Source organism: Bos taurus, chromosome 6, assembly GCF_002263795.3.
Source record: "Bos taurus isolate L1 Dominette 01449 registration number 42190680 breed Hereford chromosome 6, ARS-UCD2.0, whole genome shotgun sequence".
Classification (NCBI taxonomy): Eukaryota; Metazoa; Chordata; class Mammalia; order Artiodactyla; family Bovidae; genus Bos; species Bos taurus.
Window position 1 is genome coordinate 93211148 of NC_037333.1, and position 23726 is coordinate 93234873.

General features: G+C 42.2%; 1 protein-coding gene across 1 annotated transcript in view; it reads left to right on the top strand.

The window, feature by feature from the left end:
- The window catches only part of FRAS1 (Fraser extracellular matrix complex subunit 1), a 534366-nt gene that overhangs the window by 450026 nt on the left and 60614 nt on the right, over nucleotides 1–23726 (top strand). Inside the window, 9 exon segments of the mRNA XM_059887796.1 lie at nucleotides 5813–5937; nucleotides 6222–6362; nucleotides 8216–8443; nucleotides 11008–11121; nucleotides 12808–12958; nucleotides 14251–14410; nucleotides 16931–17099; nucleotides 20263–20509; nucleotides 21864–22208. Of these exon segments, the coding sequence (XP_059743779.1) occupies nucleotides 5813–5937; nucleotides 6222–6362; nucleotides 8216–8443; nucleotides 11008–11121; nucleotides 12808–12958; nucleotides 14251–14410; nucleotides 16931–17099; nucleotides 20263–20509; nucleotides 21864–22208 (1680 nt within the window).

Here is a 23726-nt window from a genome sequence, read left to right on the forward strand (position 1 = left end):
GAGGATTGGTCTACTGGGTGCCAGAGCCTCTTTCCAAAAGGAGCAGAACAGCTTTTAGATCTGTGTCTCCATGCAGGCGCTGAGCTATTTGGGGACTGGAGGCCCCTGGGAATTCTCATTTCCCACCAGTGCTTGCAGACATCCTCTTGATGGTTAACTGTGAAATGGATTTAGTCTTATGCTAGCTCTCTTAGTCAGCTGATTGTTTTCTTTAGATAGAAAAGGTGTGAAGGTCCTCTCTTCTTCCCCCAAGGAGACACAGGGAGCCATGTGCATGGGGGAAGACAGACACGAGATCCCTACCATGGAGGAGAGCTGCATTAAGCTTGAGTCCCTGTGTGGGCTCCTTGCAGGGTTGAGGGCCCACAACCTCATGTCAGGGACCCTAAGAACTCTCTTATTCTTTTCATTTTGGGGGCTGTGCTGAGCAGCATATGAGATCTTAGTTCCCTGACCAGGAATCGAACCTGCTCCCCCCACAGTGGAACATGAAGTCTTAACCCTGGACTACCAGGAAAGTCCCAGGACCCTCTTATTCTAAAGAAATCAGAGTAAGGAGTTACATTATCAGGATAGAAACTAAGCTTCTGGGGAAAAGCAACTCCAAAATACAGTACCTTCCATAAGTTTATTTTCACTCACAGCAAAATCCAGAGGCAGGTGGTTCAGTGACCCTCCACGTGAGGCTCCCATCTCTGGTCCAAGGTGACTTCTGTATTGTCAGCATCCCCAGCCAGCAGCTGGCAAGAATAAAAGAGTGGCGTCCACATCCATTTCTTCTTTAGGAGAATTGCTGGGAACACATCCCTTTTGGTCACATCCTAAGAAGAAGGACATAGCCACACAAGGCTATGAGGTAGCTGGGAGATCTAGACCCTAAGTGGACATCCAGTAACTTAACTAATAAACAGCAGTTGTATTTTAAAGTCAGGGAGCAATAATATTGAACATAGCTATCTCCAGCACACACTGGTTCTCCCCTTCCCCAGACATTTACTGAGTAGCTGCAGCAGGAGAAAGCTTGAGTCTTGGAAGTGGAAGACATATAAGCAAATATCTGCAAGTGTATGTTGGTAGCTGTGACAGCACTGTGTGAGGATGTTAGGAGTCAAGGGGCTGCGAGTGAGTCAGTGAGCGCTTTACCTAAGGTATTCCTTGGCTTCCTATCTCAGCCTCTCAGGATTGTGACACCAACCAAAATTGAATGCACCTGGTGCCTTAGTTCAGGTCCTTCTGAGAGCAGAGGTGCATTAGTCTGCTGGAGCAGCAGTCATAAACAGCTGCTTAAACAGCAGAAGCTTAGAGTCTCACAGATGCAGGGGCTGGAAGTCCAAGATCAGAGTGTCAGCAGAGTTGGTTTTTCCTGAGGAAGACTCCATTCTAGGCCTCTTTCCTAGGCTCATAGATGCCTGTCTTCATGTTCACATGACATTCTCCCTGTATGTGTATGTCTGTGTCAAAACTCCCTCTTTTATACGGACATTGGTCAAATTGGTTTAGGGCCCATCCTAATGACCTTACCTTTTAAAAATAAATAATTTTATTTAATTGTTTATTTTTATTTTTTGGCTGTGCTGGATCTTCATTGCTTCATGGGCTTTTCTCCAGTTGTGGCAAGTGCGAGCTACTCTCTAGTTGCATTGTAAAGCCTCTGTTTGTGGTGGCTTCTCTTTGTTGTGGCGCTTAGGCTCTAGGGTGCATGGGCTTCAGTGGCTGTGGTTCCTGGGCTCTAGAGCACAGGCTCAAGAGTTGTACCCCATGGGCCCAGTTGCTGTGCAGCCTGTGGGATAATCCTGGATCAGTATTGAATCCGTGTCTCCTGAATTAGCAGGCAGATTCTTTACCACTGAGCCACTACAGAAGACCCTGCCCCAGTGACCTAATCTTCACAAATTACATCTGCAGTGATTCTATTTCCAAATAAAGTCACATTGTGAGGCACTGAGGGTTAGGACATCAGTGTATGAATCTGGGGGGATACAATTCATTCTGTTAACAGGAGGCTTGGAAGAAAATCAGAAGCAGAGAAGCTGAGAGTCTACCCAGCATGATATTGAGGTGGGAACAGACAATAGGCACAGAGCCATCCACAGCTGCACTGAAGAAGGAGAGCCAGGGCCATTTCCTGACATCCGATTAGGAAGGCAATTTCTTCAAAGATGCTTTATTCTCACACCACTTCCTTGCCCTGGACTGAACTTTCTCTAACATACTGGCCCTCCAGGGGAGTTAGAAAACTGACAGGGTTAATGTGGATCTCCATAATGCTGCCAGATACATAGGTTAGCCAGAAGGTTGGTGACTGAAAACACCTTAGATGGGATTAAAAGCCTTCAAGATATTTCAAACAGTAACTACCTGCTGTGACAGTCAGTAAGGACAATATGTTATTAGAAGCAGCATCTTGCCAGGTGAGTGAACAGCTGAAGCCTTCCAATAGCCAATTAGCAACAGCTAAAAAAATGTTTTAAGTGTATAGAGATTGAGAATCTCTGCTTAATAGGACCTCTTAGATAGTAATTGTAGTCAATGGACTAAATTCATTCACCAAATATGTTTTGAGAACCTCCCTTATGCTGGGTGGTATTCTCGGTGCACATTAGTGAAGAAACAGCAAAAATCTTTTCTCTTGAAGCTTACCTGCTAATGCAGCTTGTTACCCTCTGGCACTTAATTATGGCTATCATTTAAATCATAATACTAAATACCACCATCAAAATCAGCATTTCAGATAAGAAAGAGGTTATAGCCAGAAAATTACCCTATGACTCAAATTTTTTAAAAAAATTTGCAGTGGTGATATTTCAATGGTAGAACTATGAGTGGTTTGTGATTCTTTACTTTTCTGTGTTTCTCACATTTTCTTTAATACTCATTTATCACTTTTATTTGACAAAAATTTAAAGGATAAGGGTGAAATCCAAGCGGTTCCTTGTCTAGCCCAAAACAGCTAGATAAGTTTTACCAAAAGCACTCCTAACAGAATGAAAAATATTAAATATATATATAATCTCATTTCAATATGTAATCAACATAAGATAAAGAAGAACTTGCAGCAGGCCTAAACATTGGAAGTGAGCAACCTTGAGTTCCAGTCTCAGCACTGCCCTCTTATTAACTGTTACCTTCAGATGGGTCACATTTCTTATCTATTAGTATCTATTCTTATCTTATTAGTATCATAATCTAGAAAAGTGATGCCAACCCTGACCTGCCAGAGCTGGCTGAGATAAGAAAAAATGATCTGGGTACTTCCGTCGTGGTCCAGTGGTTAAGAATCCACCTTGCAATGCAGGAAACGTGCGTTTGATCCGTGGTCGGGAAACTAGGATCCCACATCTAGGCAACTAGAGAGAAGCCTGCCAACTGCAACAAAGACCCCTGTGCCGCAACTAAGACCTGACACAGCCAAAAATTAATGAAATTTTAACGTATTTTTAAAAAATCCATATAAGCAAATTTGAAACAACGTTCTGCACATGGTAAGTGCTCAGTGTTTGCTAGATTGAATTGGAAAAGATCCACTAAGACCACTCATGTACTGCCAGTGGGAATATAAAATAGTACTTTGCTTTGGAAAATAGTTTGGCCCCTTCCTAAAAAGTTAAGCATACACCTTATATGCATTCCTACTGTCCCCCTCTTAGCAATTTACGCAGGAAGAATGAAAACTTCCACACAAAGACTTGTGCACAAGTGATCGTAGAAACTTTAATTGTAGAAGTCCCAAACTAAAAATAACCTAAATGTCCATGAACAGATAAATAGATAAACAATCTTTGATAAAACCATCCACTGGAATAGTACTTGCCAATGAAAAGGAATGAACTGTGAATACATGCTACAGTATGGATGAGTTATGTTTAGCAAAATAATCATGCTAAATAAATAAGAAGTCATTCATCAAATAGTATATACTGTATGTTTCTGTTTATTAAAAAATTTAGAGAATATGCCAACTAATCTATAATGACTTCATTTGCTTCTTTGGGATGGAGTGGAACATAGGAAAAGAAGGGATGGAAGGGTTACAGAATGTCAGAAACTTTTGGGGTGATGGAAACATTTCACTATTTTGATTGAGGTGATGGTTTCATGGACCTAACAAAGAAAATATAAACTTATACTTCAAATATGTATAATTTATTATACATCAATTTCCTCTCAATAAAAAATGTGAAAAAAATAAGAAGATTAATCTCAGTACTTCCTTCTCAAGAGGAAAGGAAATCTATCACCTTTTTAAAAAATTGTTAAAAAAATAAGAAGATTAATCTCAGTACTTCCTTCTCAAGAAGAAGGGAAATCTATCACCTTTTTTAATCAGTCTTAGAGTTTCATAAAGGGAATAGTGAATTAGGTGACCAGTTGATCATGAGAATCCACACAGGTGTTTCCTCATGAGCTGTGAGAATGGATTCACAGCAGGGGAAGAAGTTTAAATTTCTCCGTGTATCCAGTCTGAAGTTATTAAATTTTTAAAGAATGGTATGAATTTCTGTCCAGAACCCAAGATGAAACATAAAATGAGGGTGGGGGCCACATTTTTGCCTGCCAAGAGCTGGTCTAGTAAGCACAGAAATATAAATGCCTCATCAAAAAATTTATGACTCAATATTCAGGAGGCTATTGTATCTGAATGACATTTCAGATGATAAACAAAGATGCAAATGTTAACCATGCTGGTTGATGTGTTTTATTTTTAAGATAAAAATATGATATTAATATCACAGTTAAATGTAAAATAGTCAAAGTAGAATCTCTTTGTTTTTTTTTTACAGTAAAGACTAACTGGTTTTGCTAGGATTAACAGTGACAAATATAAATAATAAATTCCAGGAAGCAGCAAATGAATTTCAGGACCAAAGCAAAGGACTGGATTAAATAAATGAATACTCTAACACCCAGAATCAGAAGAGAAAATTTGTGCTGAGAGATTTAAGGATATGATTTTGTTTCAGACTTGTCTGGCACCTGGGGATGGACCCCAGGAGCCCTAAGATAGAAGCAAGAATTTGGGGCTGTTTTGCCAAATGTTGTTGAGTATTTGGAAAGATAGAGATATTATTCATTGGTGGCATACCTTGGCATTATTTAAAAATCATTTCAGGTTTTGTTTTTAACTTTAAAATGACTCTGAAAAATAGTTTTCTCTGTATCACATTTTTAAAAGATACTGGTAGGTCATTTGAGAGTTGAGAAAGAATGATTGCTCAAACTCCAAAGTCATGTGGTAAGTTTTGTTACTGCCATCTTGGCCAAAGTGGTATATAAGAAGCTAGAATCATAAAACTGAGAATGAAAGAGACCTTGAAGAATATCCGATGAAATTAAGGCTCACCAATCTCAGAAAAAAGGTTGTGTGCAGCCAAGCCCTAGGACCCCAGTGTTTCAACACTAAGCCATCACACAATATTCAAAATTAGGGCAGGTTTTCAGAAAGGACTATGAGGCGATGGGGGATGTAAAACTTCAGAGCGAGGAGTCTGGCAAAGAAGGCAATGGCTCTACCTTTCACAGTTTGACCTGCATACATAAACCCCAAGAGAGAAGAGAGTAACATTTATTGAGCACCAGCTGTTGCCTTGGCACAGGGTAGAAGCCTAGATAATTAATACATGTTCCCACAGAACATATGCTGTTGCAGGGAAAACACACAGACAGCTCTAACCCAAGGTCTTAGAGGGCAGCACATTGATACTGTAAGAAAAGGACAAAGGACTCTCTCTGGGGACAGTGTGACATTTCCCTTAGCTGAGAGAGCCATGACTCGCCTCTTGACACCCTTTCTCTGGTTCTCATCTTTTGCTAGGCATCCAGATTAGTTCCTTTACGCAAGCTGACCTCACTTCAGGAAACGTTCAGTATATCCACTCCAGTGAGACTGAGAAGCATTCAGATGCCTTCAGCTTTACGCTCTCTGATGGAGTCCACGAGGTGGGTGAGAAACTCGCTTCCCTCCTTGATGGGTATCAATTCAGCGTCCTCTCCTTTAACTGGAGGGCCCGGAGCCACCATTGTTGAGAGAGCTCTGTTTCCCTCTACTCTCAGCCCAGGACAGAGGCAAAGAGAACTCTATCTTGCCAAAAAGAATTCACCTCTGGGTTCCTGGTCAGTCAGTCACGCCAGGAACGGTGTGAAAGGGAATGCAGAGAGCGTCTGCCTTCTCCTTGGGTGGCTGCTGGGGACAGGCGGCCCACCTGCACTTTTCCGCCCTGTAGGTGACTCAGACTTTCCGCATCACTCTTCGCCCTGTGGATGACTCGCTGCCCCACGTGCAAAACTTTGGGATGCGGGTACAGGAGGGTGTGAGGAAGACCATCACGGAGTTTGAGCTTAAAGCGGTGGATGAAGACACAGAGGTAGGAGTGCTCCCCTGGCCTCTCTGGTCCAATGAGATGCCTGTTGCTTTGTGACAGTAGATCCCAAGGGTGGGGCGAAGGATGGGGGTGAAAGTAATACAAGCATCCTCAAAGGATTAAAAAGCAGAACATACCATGGCCTGCTGGAAAAAAAAAAAGCTAATACATTTGAAATAAGTTGTTTTTAAACTCTTCTGGAAACCCTAAATACATTTATCCTTTCCCACAATTGCATGTTAACAATCATGTTAACATTCTGATTTTGATTATGATCCACAGAAAATTAGGTCGATGGCATTTTATCCAATTTTTATTACTCCCTGTTATTAATGAACAAGGATTTTCTCTCCGCTACACTTTTTCCTCCTTCATCGAGACTTCACTGGATGACAACTAATTATTGCAGTGTGAACATTCTCAAAGAACCAGGCTTTATCCGTTAGAACAGGGCATGTCGAGACTAAACTCCTCCTCTCCTAATGCTTTCCAATTAAAGAATCTAATATTCTGACATGATTTAGCTCCCATTAAGGGTACCACTCACTTATTAATTAGTTCTATGTATGCCCTTCCCCGTGCCAGCATGCATTCGTTTATTTATTCATTCTTTCAGCAAGTATTTATTACCAAGGTCAGCTCTAGATGCTAAAGACAGCACTGTGAGCAAAGCAGATCAAAGTGCTAGCCTTAGGGAGTTTACAACCTTTGGTTAGGGGGACAGATGATAAAGAAAGAAAGAACATAGACTATAGTGTCAGGTGTGATAAGTGCTAGAAATAAAAATAAAGTGACATGAAGGTGACAGAGATTGATGCGTGTGCTGTTTGAGGCACAGGTCAGGGAAGTTTTCTCTGAGTGGCTGATACTTGAGCAGAGATAGGAAGAGAAAGAGCAGACTGTGCAGTTTCTTGGGAGAATACCTCAGGAGGGCAAAAGCCCTGTGATCCAGTGCGCTTGGAAGAATTGAGTAGCCAGGCCAAGGGTCTAGACCCCAGTGAACAAGCAGGAGAGGAAAAGGATGAGGCGAGAGAGGAACTGTGGAACCAGGTCACAGAAGACCTTCTTAGCCCAGGTCAGGCCTCTGCATTTTCTTCCAAGATGGTGGGAAATCATTGGAGAGTCCTGAGCAGGATTTTCTTTATCAGTATTTTTCCTTCTCATGTCACTCTAGAAGCAGTTATTAGAAATAGGAAATCTGTGGGATGAATTGAGAGAGTAGTGTTGACATATATACACCACATGTGTAAAATAGCTAGCTAGTGGGAACCTGCTGTAAAATAGGGGGAGCTCAGCTGGGTGCTGTGATGACCTAGAGGAGTGGGATGGGGGTGGTGGGAGGGAGTTTTGAGAGGGAGGAGATATATGTACATAGATGTCTGATTCACTTCGTTGTACAGCAGAAACTAACACAACATTGTAAAGCAATTACACTCCAATGAAAAAAATAAAAATGGGAAGTTATGCTTCTGTTCTGATGCATAGATTCTATGTATGAATTTTGGAAAAGTGTGTGTGCTGGGGGAGGAGAGTGGATGGAAAGGAAGTGAGTGATTTTAAAAGGTCTAGTTCTTACCATCTTAGAGGTTAAAAATTCAAGTTTTCCCCTACGACCCCAAAAGGACAAATTTAAATGTCTTATCTTAAAAAAACAGAAGGCAGCAGAATATAAGTTCGATTGTAGTAACCAATATAATTTCTCTCCTTAGCTTGATTTTTGGTGTCTATAAAGAAAAGGCAGTCTTTGTCTTATAAAGGTCTTTGGGTTTAACTACCCTTGGCCACCTGTTGGCCACCACTCACACGTCTGGCTCCTGATACAGAGTTCCCTTCTCCTCTTGTTGCCTCCACGACAGGCCGAGTCTGTCACGTTCACGGTCGTGCAGCCCCCACGCCACGGCACCATCGAGCGAACCGCCGATGGGCAGCCCTTCCAGCTCATGTCCACCTTCACCATGGAGGACATCTACCAGAGCCGGGTCCGCTACAGCCACGATGGCAGCAACTCCCTCAGAGACCGATTCACCTTCACCGTGGCTGATGGGACGAATCCCTTCTTCATTGTTGAGGAAGGAGGAAAAGAGGTGAGGGGCAGAAACAGCAGAGAGGGAGGCGGAGCACAGCAGGCCAGAGCTTGTCTGGAGGCTGAACATGGCATTTTTAGACAAAGGGTAAACCCACTCCAGTATTCCTGCCTGGAGAATCCCATGGACAGAGGAGCTTGGTGGGTACAGTTCATAGCATCACAAAGAGTTGGATACAACTGAAGCAAATTAGCACGCATTTACTCAACACTGCTTGAGTTTTGGTTCTGTCACCTAATTGGCCTTGGACAGATGACTTAACTTCCATAAGCCTCAGCTTTTCATCTGTACAGTGGGCACAAGGATCATCACTGGCTTCCATTGGTCTAAGGAACAAAAAGATCCATAAAAAATGCTTAACACTATTGGCAAAGACTGAGTACTCACATAAAAGATGGTCATTATTGTTATTATCACTGCTATTATTTTTCCTTTTCCTTTGCACTCAACCTTTGTTCCTTCCTTTTTTCTTTCATCTGGGTTTTCAATAAGATCACAGGGTTCCAAATCGTCTCCTGAGCCAGTCAGAGCTTTCAGTCTCATGAAGAATTATAGTGGCTAAGAGTATGGCTTTTGCATCTGAAAGACACTGATTTAAATTCTGCTTCTGTCACTTACTACCTGAGTGTCTTTGTAAGTCATTTAACCTTTCTAAGCCTTAGCTTCCTTATCTGTACAATGAGGATATCTACTCCCCTGATTACACAAAGCACTTAGCCCACAGGAAACACAAGAAATAGGCAATAAATTGTGGCTCTAATCATCATGGTCGTCACTTTAGGACCAGCTTGTGGAACAAATGAAGTTGCTTTTCTTTTGAGGTCATGAAACTGTCAAGCTTCTCCCTCTTAAGGGAATTGCTCACTTCTAACATTTAGGTGTTCAGAAGAAACTATAAACATCCCCTTTCACTCTCTTCCCTGCAGTTCTACTCTTTTTTAGCAGATTTCCTGCAGCACCATAACCTTCCCCTAGGAATAACTGCAACTCTGATGAAAGGTGGACCCCTGACGTCTCACACAGCTGTCTGACTCAGCATAAGCAGTTTTAATGAGCACGTGATCACACCCTACTGTTTACTTTCAGCATAAGCGAAGGGTCAGCAGCTTCTCGGGCCTGCAGTTTTTTCCCTCCTTTGATGATGAATGATTCTTTGCCTGGCCAGGAAAGATCCTCTGGTGTGCTTTAGAAACCAACAGCCTGTGAGAAGGTCATTCTCAGTTGGCCAAGGTGTCAGTAGGATGGCTCTTGGGATTTCCCTGCCATTTCAGTGTGCGCACTGCATCTCCACCTGGCAGGTCATCACGTTCATTTTCCCTCTCCCATACTGTGGCTGCTTCCCCAGTTCGTTTGACTTTCAGAAGAGAAAAAAAAAAAAAGATTTCAGGATGAATCAACAAGAGGGCCACCTCTCTGATAAACATAAAAGGTCACAGCAGGTCTCCGGGGGACCGTGTCATTTTGAAAATGGAAATTATCTGGGAGGGTTGGAGGAGGCTGAAACACCAGTATCTTGCTGCCCTGTCTGCCAGCTTATTGTATCCGTTCCAAAATGGGGAGGTACTGGACGGGACTCTCCATGTATGTTGTGAATATGCGTGTGTATATCTGTGTGGTGGTAAAGTCATAAACTGAAATGTCTTTGCACTATTCTCACACACACTTTTTTGGAAGTGGTGGTGCTGGGTCTCTGTTGCTGTGAGCAGGCTTTCTCTAGTTGCAACGAGTGGGGGCTGTACTCTAGTTGTGATGCATGGGCTTCTCATTGCGGTGGCTTCTCTTGGTGTGGTCTCTAGGGCTCGTGGGCTTCAGCAGTTGTGGCCCATGGGCTTAGTTCCTACACACCATGTGGGAGGAACTAAGGATCGAACCCATGTATCCTGCATTAGCAGGTGGATTCCTAACCACTGGACCACCAAGCAAGTCCTCACAAATGCTTTTATTCTTGATTTCTTCTGCCCCTTTTCCCCATGTGAACAGTTCTTTCTCAAAAAAAGAAAAAAAGGAAATCTTTTCCCATGAACATCTTTTCACATCTAGCAGAATCCTACCTGAAGACCTTAACATTAACTAATTTTTTTTCCTGGCAACGCTGTGCAGCATGCAGGATCTTAGTTCCCCAACCAGGGATCAAACTGCGGTCTGGGAATGCAGAGTCTTAACCACTGGACCACCAGGGAAGTCCCTGGGATTCACATTTTAATGACGGAAGTTTTACCAAGAGTTATTGAAAGGAAGATATTTTGTTTATTGTTTCACCTTGGGGGCAATATTGAACTCAACTAAAGAAAGCTTAAGTTTGGGAAAACCAACTTCCATAGCAGCTGAAATTCCAGCAAGAGTGCGACTTGTGTCTTGCTTTTCTTCTTATATCATTTCCACTTTGTCAGTCAGCATTATCCCTGAAACCTCAGGAGCCGAGTGGTGATAAGCAATGGAAATTGCTCAGTTGCCTGTTTTGAAGTGTCAACAGATTTCAGGCGTTCCAGCTTCTGTAAGTCCTAGACCTGACATACTTCAGGTATGTGTGAATGATGAGCTTTCTTTTCTGGCTTTCATCACAGATCATAACAGCAGCACCTCAGCAGTTCTGGATAGACATCCTTCCAGTGGATGATGGCACCCCTAGGATTGTTACCAACCTCGGGCTCCAGTGGCTGGAGTACATGGATGGCCAGGTAAGGCCTTTCCATCTGCTACTGTCTCAGTAACCAACTTGGGCTCTATCCTATTCTTGACAATATGAACAGAACTGTTCAACTTATCCCGCCCTAAGTAAGCTGAGTTCTTAAGATTGCTGAGCTCCATGAATCTGGTGAGAATTGTATTATAGTATAAGATGTTCTTACAGAATGACCTCCAAATATAGTAGCTCAAACAGGATAGAAATTTTTTTCTCACGTAAAGCATGGAAGTGGGGAGGTTAGGGCTCCACGTGACCATTCAGAGATGCATATTCCTTCTGACTTACTCTTCTGCCATCACTAGAGTGTTGCTATCAAAAAGCAGGGCGAAAAACTCTTCAGCTGTTCATCAGTACTGCATACCATGGGAAGAGGAATACAGAAAAATAGGGGGCAAGGAACTTAATTTTAAGCAAGTGATACAGAAATTAAACACATCACTTGCACTCATATTGTTGTAAGAAGAAATTGATCCTATGGCCCTATCTGTTGCATGGAGTGTCTAGCTAGGCAGTTTGGTGCTCAGCTAAAAGTTTGTTGACTAGAAAAAGGGGAGGATGGATTTGGGAAAACTTCTCATACATGCCATAGATGGGAAGGAAGTGAGTTTTTTGGTAGATGAGTATCATCAGAGGATTTCTAGAAATTAAAATTTTTTTCTCCTTTTCGTAAGTTCCAATGGGGTCATTTTAAGATATGCCATAATTCTCACCTGGTACCATGTCAAGCATTAAATTCTCATTTCCACCTAAACACACACAGTTATTCAGTTCAGTTTGGGAACTGGTTTCATACTTTTGTTTGTGGTATTGCCTCTAGGATGTGAATTTTCCCATCTCCATGTCGCTGATGTGTTGGTTTTATGTGTAGAAGTGGTGTTACAGTGTTCCACTGAACTCATTGGGAATTTTAAAATATATGAGACAAAATTAGTACAGATTCCTCTCATGCCCTATTTGATATTTTTCTCAATATTCAGAACCATCCTATTCTCTTCTTCTCCAACTGGTCTTCCACTTCCAACTCTTACCCTACTGCAGTGACTCTTAATCAGAGTCATCAATGACCTCAGTTAAATCAAAGATCACTTACATGCCCTTATTTTACTAGGTCTAGTAACAGTCAATAGTGTTGACCATCCTTTTTTTCTCTCAAACCTTTGGTCTCATTAAATATTTGTTGAATGAATAAATGAGTGAATTAAAATTTAGCCAGTATATTTGAGCAGTATTGGGATATTATATATTTGTCTGTCTTAATTTCAAGCACTGTAATCAACTCTTATACGGTATAAAGTGGCCATCTTCCCTGGATTGTATCCTTCTTTCAAAGTTCCAGCCTTCTTTCAAGACCAAACTCAAGCCACCCCCATCCCTAATCCATGTGGAATGAATTGTCCTGGCTCCCTAAAACTGTGGTGCAGTCTTTTCTGCATCTCCCACTATACCACTCACCACAGTTACCTTCCTCATAAGCCTTTCTTCCCCAAGAAAGAATGAACATCAAGGGCAGAGGCTGGGATGGTTTCTGTCCTCATAACCTCTTCAATCCTGACAAAGTTTTCCAGACAGTAAATGCACTTAGTAAATCATGGTTGAACTGAATTAAATCTGAGTCAGAGGGTCTTGTTCCTGCTTTATTCCCATCTCAGGAATTAAATTTAATGGGTTTCTATTCCAGGCAACCAACTTGATCACCAAGAAGGAACTGCTGACCATGGACCCGGACACGGAGGACCTGCAACTTGTCTATGAGATCACCACGGGCCCCAAGCATGGCCACGTGGAGAACAAACTGCAGCCTGGCAGGGCAGTGGCTACCTTCACACAGGGTGAGCACTCAGGAGCTGGGCTTCCCTGGTGGCTTAGATTGTAAAGAATTCACATGCAATTCAGGAGACCCAGGTTTGATCCCTGGATTGGGAAGATCCTTCTGGAGAAGGGAAGGGCAACCCACTCCAGTATTCTTGCCTGGAGAATCCCATGGACGAAGGAGCCTGGCAGGCTACAGTCCATGGGGTTTCAAAGAGTTGGATACGACTGAGCAACTAACACATGAAGTGGGAAGGGTCTGTTCTAACCCCAGTTCCGCTACCTCCCTCATCTTTCTTGCAACCACTGCCAGCTGCTTCCCCCGGACCTATTTACAGACAAATAGATCCTTTGGCATCTAACAATCCAACAGTGAAATTTTACTTCTCCTGATATTTTTTCCCCTGTTACTCCAAATTATGGCCCAAAAAAAGAAAATTTTTATCTTTACCTGGCTTCCTCAGTTCCCAAATTGCTTTCAGTTTTGACCAAGTTGTTTGGAAAAGATCATGTGATACTTGTGGGTTTGCTTTCAAAACAAAAATAGCCACCAGACTTTATGAAACATCTGTGATCCTGTGTGGTTAAATTTTTTTCTCTAAAGGATTATGGATTTTTTGTCTTCAGCAAAGAAAGAAAAATCAACAGGGGTAGATTGCTCAATAGAATAGTTTCCTATTTGGAATCACATCAAGCAAACCAATTTGTATTTTAGTTTACTGGAAACTTTTCAGAGTCTTCTAGACTGCTGTTGGGGATGGACCTGATTGGGAAGACACAACTGTGTCTCACAATTTATGTGCCATATTTCCTTTTAATCCCTGTCCATTTTCCTCAATCCATTTTCTTTCCTAGCCCCATGTTGTCTGTGCCTTGTGAGGGGGATTTTTTAATCCAACCCCAGCTTTTCTCAGTAACACATACCTTCCAAAGAACCTTTATTTTGAAGGAAGTAGGGACAGCTATAAGCATATATGCATGGCAGACGGGGTCAGAGACTTTCCTCTGTTGGCTCTAAGATTTGCTTTAAACTTTCCATAGACATTTATTAAACTGCTTTTTTTTTTTGCCAAGACCCTGGGATTGTCATTGTTCAACAGCATAATGGTACTTCTTGTACACAAACAGAATTACAGGATCTTGTTTTAAGATCTGGTAGAAACATTTATTTTTAAGACTACAATCTTTTTTTGTTCCTGGAAAAATAAGTTTTGTCTGTAATCCACTAGAAGAATAAACTGGATGTGTCAGGAGAAATCTATGAGGCTGTCTTTACATCCCCTGGTTAATTCAGTATCTTTTTTTCCCACAGAGGACGTGAACTTGGGGTTGATTCGTTACGTGTTGCATGAAGAGAAGATCCATGAGATGATGGATAGTTTTCAGTTTCTGGTGAAAGATAGTAAACCCAATGTGGTCAACGACAACATCTTCCATATCCAGTGGTCCCTCATCAGTTTTAAATATACCAGGTACAAGTGCTGTAGGTGTTCATTCTTGAGAAATGAAACAGGAAAGCAGAGGAAGCCCAGATGAAGCACCTTGGAGGTCAGCTGTAATCATCCAGTCATGATGGTGGGATGATAATAAGAATAAAAATAATAATTGCACCAAATATTTCTTGAATGCCATATGTAGTGGGTAATTGACATACGTCGTCTTGTTTAATGCTTGCAGTTATGAGATGAGTAACCTTGTTGCCTCCACAATAATGAAGCAACAGAGACAGAAATAGGTTAAGTAACTTATATGAGGGCTTCCCATGTGGCTCAGTGGTAACACGCCTGTCAATGCAGGAGATGCGTGTTTGATTCCTGGGTCGGGAAGATTCCCTGGAAAAGGAAATGGCAACCCGTTCCAATATTCTTGCCTGAGAATCCCATGGACCGAGGAGCCTGGTAGGTTACAGTCCATGGGGTCGCGAGAGTCAGACAAAACTTAGTGACTAAACAACATTAACTTATCTGAAGTCATATAGCTAATAAGCAATAAAGTCCAGTGATCTTAACCATTATGCTTTACTGCTTCTCCTGAAAGTATTTTTCCCTCAGTCTTCAAGTTTAGAAGATAATCCAGAAGAAGTGATGGGGAAAAAATACATTGAAAAAAATAATCACTGGCCTGCAGAAACAGTCTTTGCCTTCTGTCTCCATTCTCCCTGTTCTTAAGCTTATATTCTCCCCTTCGCTCTTTTGGTGTACACAGAATCATGTATCTTTAGTTAAAAATTCATAGCTTAACACAGACAGCTCTTCAAGACACTTTTGTAGTCTTGTTGGGGAGTCCAGAGGTAGAGAGTCACTGAGTGGTAAAACACAGAGCTGATTTTATGGATTAGATTATAACTAGGACTGTAATTTTTGTGGGAGATATAATTATTTAAATCTACATTTCACAGACCCACTAAGAAACCAATCTCATTATAATTCAAATGAAAATTAGATCTTGGGAAGAAAAGAAGCATGCAAACTTGGTTTCATGTGCCCCAGATGGAGGCTATTCTATTGTTACACACACTTGGAGAATGAGTGGAAAATTAGAATTAACATATATATGTGTTTTATATATATATATAATATATATATAGTTATTGTCTAGTCGATAAGTTGTGTCCAACTCTTTTGTGACTCCCACAAACTGTAGCTCACCAGTCTCTGTCCATGGGATTTCCCAGGCAAGAATACTGGAGTGGTTGCCATTTCATTCTCCATTATATACATACACTCTGCTGCCATTTACCTCTTACTTGTAACTCCTTCAGAATTAAATAAGTTGAATAAAACTGATGATGTTTTCTGGACAACCCTCTAATGTTTGATGGACTAACTAATACAGAGAGTCCCCAAACTGGCAATGAAAATAAACCCCTCAAAGGCACTTTGCCTGCAATCCTCATGGCAACAAGCCACAAGTCAAAGTTAATGGCCATCCTCAGTGATGAAAAACAAAGCCCAGGTCAGGTTGAGCTTTTCTCAACCTGGATAGCTTATTATGAATAAATGGCACCTGTATACTTTGCCTCCTGCTTTGCAATTCAACAGAAATTCCTAGCAGCAAGCTAAGTTAATTCTGTGTCTTAGTGATTCCAGCTGCTCTAACAGAATACCATAACTTTGGTGACTTGTTATGTAACTTGACAACAGGAATTTATTTCTCATAGCTCTAGAGGCTGGGAAGTCCAAGACTAAGGTGCTGGCAAATTCAGTGTCTGATGAGGGCCTGCTTCATGGTCCATGGAGAATTGAGTTCTTGCTGTAACTTCTTGTGGCAGAAGGCAAATGGAGCTCTCTTCTATGACGGCACTAATCGCATTCATGAGGGCTTCACTCTTGTATGACTACACTAATCCCATTCATGAGGGCTTCACTCTTGTGACCTAATCACCTTTGCAAAGGTCCTATTACTGTCACAGAGGGGATTAAGGCTTCAACATACAAGTGTGGAGGGGCACACTTCCAGTCTACAGCACCTTGGCCCTCTCCCATTGTCATAAAGCCCCATTTGCCTCGACGCCTTTGTTTCCTTGGCCCAGTTCTCATTTTCTTACTTCTGGCACCACTCTGGCTCTTTTAAACACCCTAGAGACCTGGTCCAGTCAGTTTCCACCTGAACCAAGTTATTAATTGGCTTCCAAGCAGCTTTCTTCCAAAGGAACTCACTGCTAATTACTCTACCACACTTGGATGCCAGTGTTTGTTATTTCTTTGTGTTCTGAAATACGGAGGGCATACCTCCTATGTGCTGTCTTCCACCTCCTTCTAAAAATGGGGCAGATATCCTTCTGCATCCACTCCTTCTTTGGTCACCTGCTTCTATGACTGTCACAAGTGAATATGTTCCATCAGTTGACAGCTAACTTCTTATAGGAACCAAACTACCTCCTCTCAGAACTGTCCGACCCCAGTAACCAACCCTCAGAGATAAGCATTAAGTACACGGATTCTTCGCAGCCCTTTCAGAATTTCAGAGATGGCCTTTTTGTGTGCTTCCAGCTACAATGTCAGTGAGAAAGCAGGGTCAGTGAGTGTCACGGTGCAGAGGACGGGGAACCTGAACCAGTATGCCATTGTCCTGTGTCGCACGGAGCAAGGCACGGCCACCTCCAGCTCCCGGGTGGGCTCCCAGCCGGGACAGCAGGACTATGTGGAGTATGCTGGCCAGGTAGGTGGGCATGGGGGCCTCTGACTCCCGAACTGCCGGTGGGCTGCAGCCAGGCTGGGAGGTGGCTCTCGTCAACTGTGGTAGTTCCCCCTTGTTCACCCCACCTCCCTGCCCATCGCACCCTCCCTCGGGTCACTGCGCTACGTTGTCTTCCCACAGTGCTCTTTCCTTCACAGTCTGTCTAGTCCCTGCTACAGTTTTAACTGCTGTCCAGCTTCTCAATCTTCACATTTTGCTTCAAGAAGAGCCTCCCAGGCACCATGTTGTACACTCAGCCTTTGATATCCTAACCTTTCCTCCCTACTTCTCATTACCTGAAGGGTAGGGAGACTAGCTGGGGAGCTCTTGGAATCGGTGTGTGGGAGATGAGCTTCATTTATAAAGTGAAGGTGGAGTTTTCAATTAACGAATACACACTGCTATATATATAAAATGGATAGCCAACAAAGACCTGTTGTATACCACAGGGGACTATACTTAGTATTCTGTGACAACTTATAAAGGAAAAGAATCTGAAAAGAAGAGATAGATACGTATAACTGAGTCACTTTGCTGTACAACTGAAACTAGCACGGCATTGTAAATCAACTCTACTCAATAAAACAAATGAAGTGAAGGTGGAAACAAGGGGGTGGATTCAACAGACCAGTAAGAATTGATAGGATTCAGCAGTGGGCTAGAGAGTGGACAGAAGGGAGAGATGGATGGTGATGCCTTCGCTGGGAGGGGATGCCAAAGAGGAGCAGGTCTAGCGAAGGGGTGATCTTGATTCTGCTTTGGACATGTTGTGTGTGAGTTGCCTTAGAGAAAATCCGTTGGCGGCTGTTTGGGTTTGTAGGAGTGTAGAGACACACACATGCATGCCTGCATGCACGCACACACACACACATTTGCACATCTCCATGTGACAGCAGTGGTAATTAGTGCCAGGGTGTGAATGAAGGAGAAAAAAGAAAAAGTGAAAGCAAAAGAGAAAAGAGGACATAAATAGTAAACTCCTTTATGGCAAGACACCCTCTACATGTCAGATTTAAGTATTGTACAATACTTGGCACTTATTAGGTATTTATTAAGTGTTTTTTAAAAGTAGTTTCATTATTCTTATGGCAGCATGAATCCCTGTAAAGAGAAGTGGGCTCTCTTTCTGAAGCATTTCAGCTGGACTAAGCTAATGCCTCTTACATAAATTTTTTTTTTCATTTTTACTGAAATGTAGTTGATCTAAAATGTGTGTTAGTTTCAAGTGTACAGCAAAGTAATTCATATATATGTGTGTGTGTATATATATATATATACATATATATATTCTTTTTCAGATTCTTTTCCATTATAGATTATTACAAAATATTGAGAATAGTTCCCTATGCTATAAAGTAGGTCCTTGTTATCTTATATATGTGAAAGTCACTCAGTCATGTCTGACTGTTTGTGACCCCATGTACTATACAGTCTATGGAATTCTCCAGGCAAGAATACTGGAGTAGGTAGCCATTCCCTTCTCCAAGGGATCTTCCCGACCCGTGGATTGAACCCAGGTCTCCTGCATTGCAGGCAAATACTGGAGTGGGTATCCTATCCCTCCTCCAGTGGATCTTTCCAACCCAGGAATTGAACTGGGGTCTCCTGTGTTGCAGGTGGATTCTTTACCAGCAGAGCTATCAGGGAAGCCCTGATATCTTATATCTATAGTAGTGTGTATATTTTAATCCCAAACTTCTAATCTATGTCAAATATAAATGAGAAATTAGAATAGATCAGATAAGCTAAGGAATGTTTTAGCAAAATAATAATAAAGAACACATACTTGTGCTTTTCAGAGAATGACAACAGACAGTGTGTTCTAGACCTAAATAGAAACCTTTGAGTGTTTCATTTAGCTGGGAGCATTTTAAAATGTGGATCTTAGTAAAACTTAATTTGATACGTTGATTAGATGCAGAATAGTACATTTTTATTGATGAAAAGCATGTGTTTTTCAGATTTGTGTGACCCTAGAGGTTTAGGACTAGTTTTTACACATTTTAGCTATTTCACAAAATTCAGTCCAGACCCACTGCCTGTCCACTCAGTTTTAGACTGATCCATAAACCTGGTTCCATGTGTAGGTTTTAATCATCTTTTTTATAAAGACAAAGTATAACCAGAAGAAGTCCCTATAAATTCACACTTGTATGCATATAAATTAATTTTTCTATTTTATATCAGGCTAAGTTAATTCACATTATGGATCTACTACATCTAAATGGGAAAGGATGTAATAGTAAAGTTAAAATTCAGTCTGGCCTGTTCATAATGTGACTGTCTCTGAATTCAAACTCCATAATTCAGTACACTGAGATTCTATGTCAGTTTTGATTATATGAGTAATATGGTGATGATGGTAATATCTTGCATTTGTTCCATGCTTTAAAGTAAAGTTAGTGCCTTCATTTTACATTTCTCATTTAGTTCTCCCAGTAAGTATGTGAAATAGACATATTGTTGTTATTTAGCCGATGGCGAATCTGAGGTTTGTGAAGTTTTATAGCCTAACCCAGCTTGGAAGTAACAGAACCAGGACTTGAGGCCAGAATTTCACACTCCAAGTTCAAAGATCTTTCCAGTTAAACTTGCCACAAATGGAAGGAAAACCAAGTAATCAAACGACTTGTGCTGTGACTTTCCTGGTGGCCAAGTGGCTAAGACTCCATGCTTTCAATGCAAAGGGCCTGGGTTCTATCCCTGGTCAGGGAGCTAGATAGCACATGCCAAAACTAAGAGTTCACTTGCCACAACTAAAAAATCCCCTGGGATGCAACCAAGACCCAGCACAACCAAATAAATAGGGAAACAGTTTTTTTAGGTGTTAAAAAAAATGACTCTTGCTGTCCCAGCTGAGTTAATAAAACAGGATATGAATAGTTACCTGCATGGTTTTCTACATTTACCACACGGTAGGAGACATCTCTTCCTTCCATGTCTGTATACAGTGAATCAGCCCCAGTGTGCAGAGGTAGAATGGGGAGAAGTGATACAGCGGGAGGGATTGACAGGAAGAACCAACTGTTTCATTCAGTGGCCTGCCCACTGGACTTGGGTCCTCTTTTTCCCCATGATGCCCTTGGGGAGCGGAGCGGGGGAATCTGAGGCACCTCTTATCTCCTTGCTGTTTCCTTCGTGACAGGTGCAGTTTGATGAGCGAGAGGACACCAAGTCCTGCACCATCGTCATCAACGATGACAACGTGTTTGAGGACGTCGAGAGTTTCACCGTGGAGCTCAGCATGCCAGCGTATGCCCTACTAGGGGAGTTCACCCAGGCGAAGGTCATTATCAATGACACTGAGGACGAGCCTACATTAGAGTTTGATAAGAAGACCTACCGGGTCAACGAGAGTGCTGGCTTTCTGTTTGCACCTATTGAAAGAAAAGGTCTGTTGGTGCCCAAGGCGGCAAGGAGCTGTAATAATAGCTAACGTTTATTCTGTCCCTTTCACATGCCACATGCTCATGTACCATGTTAACTCATGTGTGGGGGTGCATCGTGGGTTATCAACTCACTTCAATCCCCAATAACCATCCTCCCTACAGTGAGTTCTACAGATGGCTTCTCCGTTGAAGTTGTTTGCATGCCCATTTATTCTTAAGTGGGACCAGAAGGCTAGTTACATTTGGCCTTGCAAATGACTCCTGAACTCAGAGTTCTTAATCAATCACCCAGTCCAAAAATATTTAGTAGCCTTGGTCAAGGCAGGCAGTTACAGTGTGCGAGAACTGGCTTCCTGTCTTCTTGGGAGACTGAAAATGTATTTAAAGATTTCCACACGTGAGTGTCACATGTAGAGCTCAGGTGAGAAATTAACTGTGTGTGAGAAATAAAGGGTGATTCCACTGGCGTGGAAAATCAAAAGAAAGATCATATGGATTTACGATTGTGAAATATTGTGACTTTAAAAACACATGGAAATTGAGGGAGGGGCTGTATGAATATGGACTTTTGGTTCACTTTGCTGTACAGAAGAAACTAACACAGCATGGTAAAGTAATTACACTCCAATAATAATATTTAAAAACAAATTTTTTTAAACACTTGGAAATTGATCCCTATTCAAAGCCACAACCAGACTGTAAGTGATGATGTCAGGTATTTTGTTGTTTCTGCTGATGGTGTGTTAGTGTGGCCAACGCTGCAGGTAACACCAACCCTTGGTGATGCCACTCAGAGGACAGATAAGGCTTGTTGGTTGCTCTGAGTCAGCTGGCCGAGCCCAAATAGCCTATCACCCAGGTAAGTGGCAGTGCTAATAAGTAAAGTCGTTTGTTCAGAGAGGCAGGGTGTTTTTGTTTTGTTGTGTCTTCCTTTTTTTTAAACAGGCTTGTTTCTCCCTGAGAGCTAAAGTGCAGAAGTCTATTCAGAAAGGCAGTCAACTGTGCTCATAGCACTGTCTTCAGGACACAATTACTTTTCTACTTAAAGTACCAAGTATGTCTCTTCTCCCTCCACCCGCTGTGGTCTTAGATGGTGGGCAATGAGTCTTGTGAATTAATAGAGCACGAAATTCACAGAATAGGAAATCCATTCCAGGTTGTTTGGTGAAGGATCTGGGATATGTGAAATCCTCAAGTGGCTTAGACCACGGGCTTAAGACACTGCAAAGCAGGGACATTTCCATTAGAGTTTGAATGGAATATGTCAAAAAGAATCATACCCATCAAAATTACGAGATTTTAAAACTTGAGAAATGCTCATTCAACTACTTTGGTATTCTTGCCATTTGTGTTTCAGGGGATTCAAGCAGCATTGTATCTGTGATTTGCTACACGGTCCCCAAGTCAGCTATGGGCAGTAGCCTCTATGCTCTAGAATCGGGCTCTGATTTTAAATCTAGAGGGATGTCTGCCGAGAGTCGAGTGATATTTGGGCCTGGTGTCACCATGTCCACCTGTGATGTCATGCTCATCGATGACAGCGAGTACGAAGAGGAAGAGGAGTTTGAGATTGCCCTGACAGGTGCTTCCGACAACGCCCGCATCGGAAGAATGGCATCGGCCAAGGTGCTCATTGCTGGTCCCAATGATGCTTCTACCGTGTCCTTGGGCAACACGGCTTTTACCATCAGTGAGGATGCAGGTAATGGAGAGCATCTCTGGGCTCCCCTCACTCGTCTCCTGATCCCTTCCTTAAATAGTTTCCTCTTAGTTTTGAGAATGCCCTTAGGATGTTGAGAATGCCATTCCTCAGTGACACGGTTATCAGTGTGAGGCAGGTAATACTCAGCATCAAAACCAAGAATGAAAGGTAGTGAAGGTTAGGAAACTCCATTCACTTATCTTGCTCTGCTTACTGGTGGCAGGAAAAGACCTGACTTAGAGCTCACTGGCTGACTTCTGTGGTCCAAAGGGAGGGTGTAGTGCTAAACATTTGGCATGTGAAGGAGTGGGATGTGATCTGTTGAAGATGGAGGTAAATTATTTAGTGTCCTGCAACTGCCATAACAAATAAATTCAAAATTTCCATGTTTTAACAATGGAACTCTCATTCCCATAACAGCCCAAGGCAGTCAATGGGCAGATTTCTTCCACCCAGGTCTCTTCCCTCTTTGGGCTCCGCATGAATCTCAAAGTCTTCCTCATATTGTTGACAGACATCCTGCTATTAATAAGAGAGTCAGTGGTTGTGCTGAAGGTCTGCTAATCAGCTAATCTGTGCTGATCAAGACCTTGCACCTCTTTGAAGGTGATACTCTTAACGATAGTGAAAACTAAGATTTTGGAGTATTTACTGAATGCCAGCCACCATACCATGTGCATTGCATTCCTTCTTATTTATAGAGAAGAGCAAATGGGGTCCCAGAGAGGTGAAATAAATCATCAAAGACCAGCTAATATGACAGAACTGGATTAGAACCCAGACCTTTCTATTATACTGTGTTCCCTTCCCCATACAACAAATGCCCAGCCATGACTACTTGTCACCTCATGGCTATTGGCTCGAAAAGTACTATTGATGGACTTGTCGCGTAGCTTTTCTCTGACCTTGATTGTGAAAACAGCTAAAAATTTACATGCGTATCATTAGGGCCCTACAAATTATGTTGTCACAGTGGCCAGAAGATGAGCTTCTTTCTGAGATAAGCAATAAGCACATATGGTTTAAGTAATGATGTGTGCAACACTCAGAATAGGGAAATCACCCAGTTAGGAACATTTAACTAGGGACATTCAGCTCCAGGCCTCATAGAGCCCCCTAGCTGGTTCTTCCTTAATTGGCTATTTTTTCTTCTCCATAAATAGGCTTAAGGTGTTTTCAGTGGACCCTCCCCACTTTGTTGTTGTTGTTCAGTCGCTCAGTCGTGTCCGACTCTTTGCGATCCCATGGACTGCAGCACGCCAGGCTTCCCTCTCCTTCACTATCTCCCAGAGTTTGCGCAAACTCATGTCCTTTGAGTCGGTGATGCCATCCAACCATCTCATCTTCTGTCATCCCCTTCTCCTTCTGCCTTCAATCTTTCCCAGTATCAGGGTCTTTTCCAGTGAGTTGGCTCTTCACATCAAGTGGCCAAAGTGTTGAAGTTGCAGTTTCAGCTTCAGTCCTTCCAGTGAATATTGAGGGTTGATTTCCTATGGTGGACCCTCGCCTCTTAAGCCA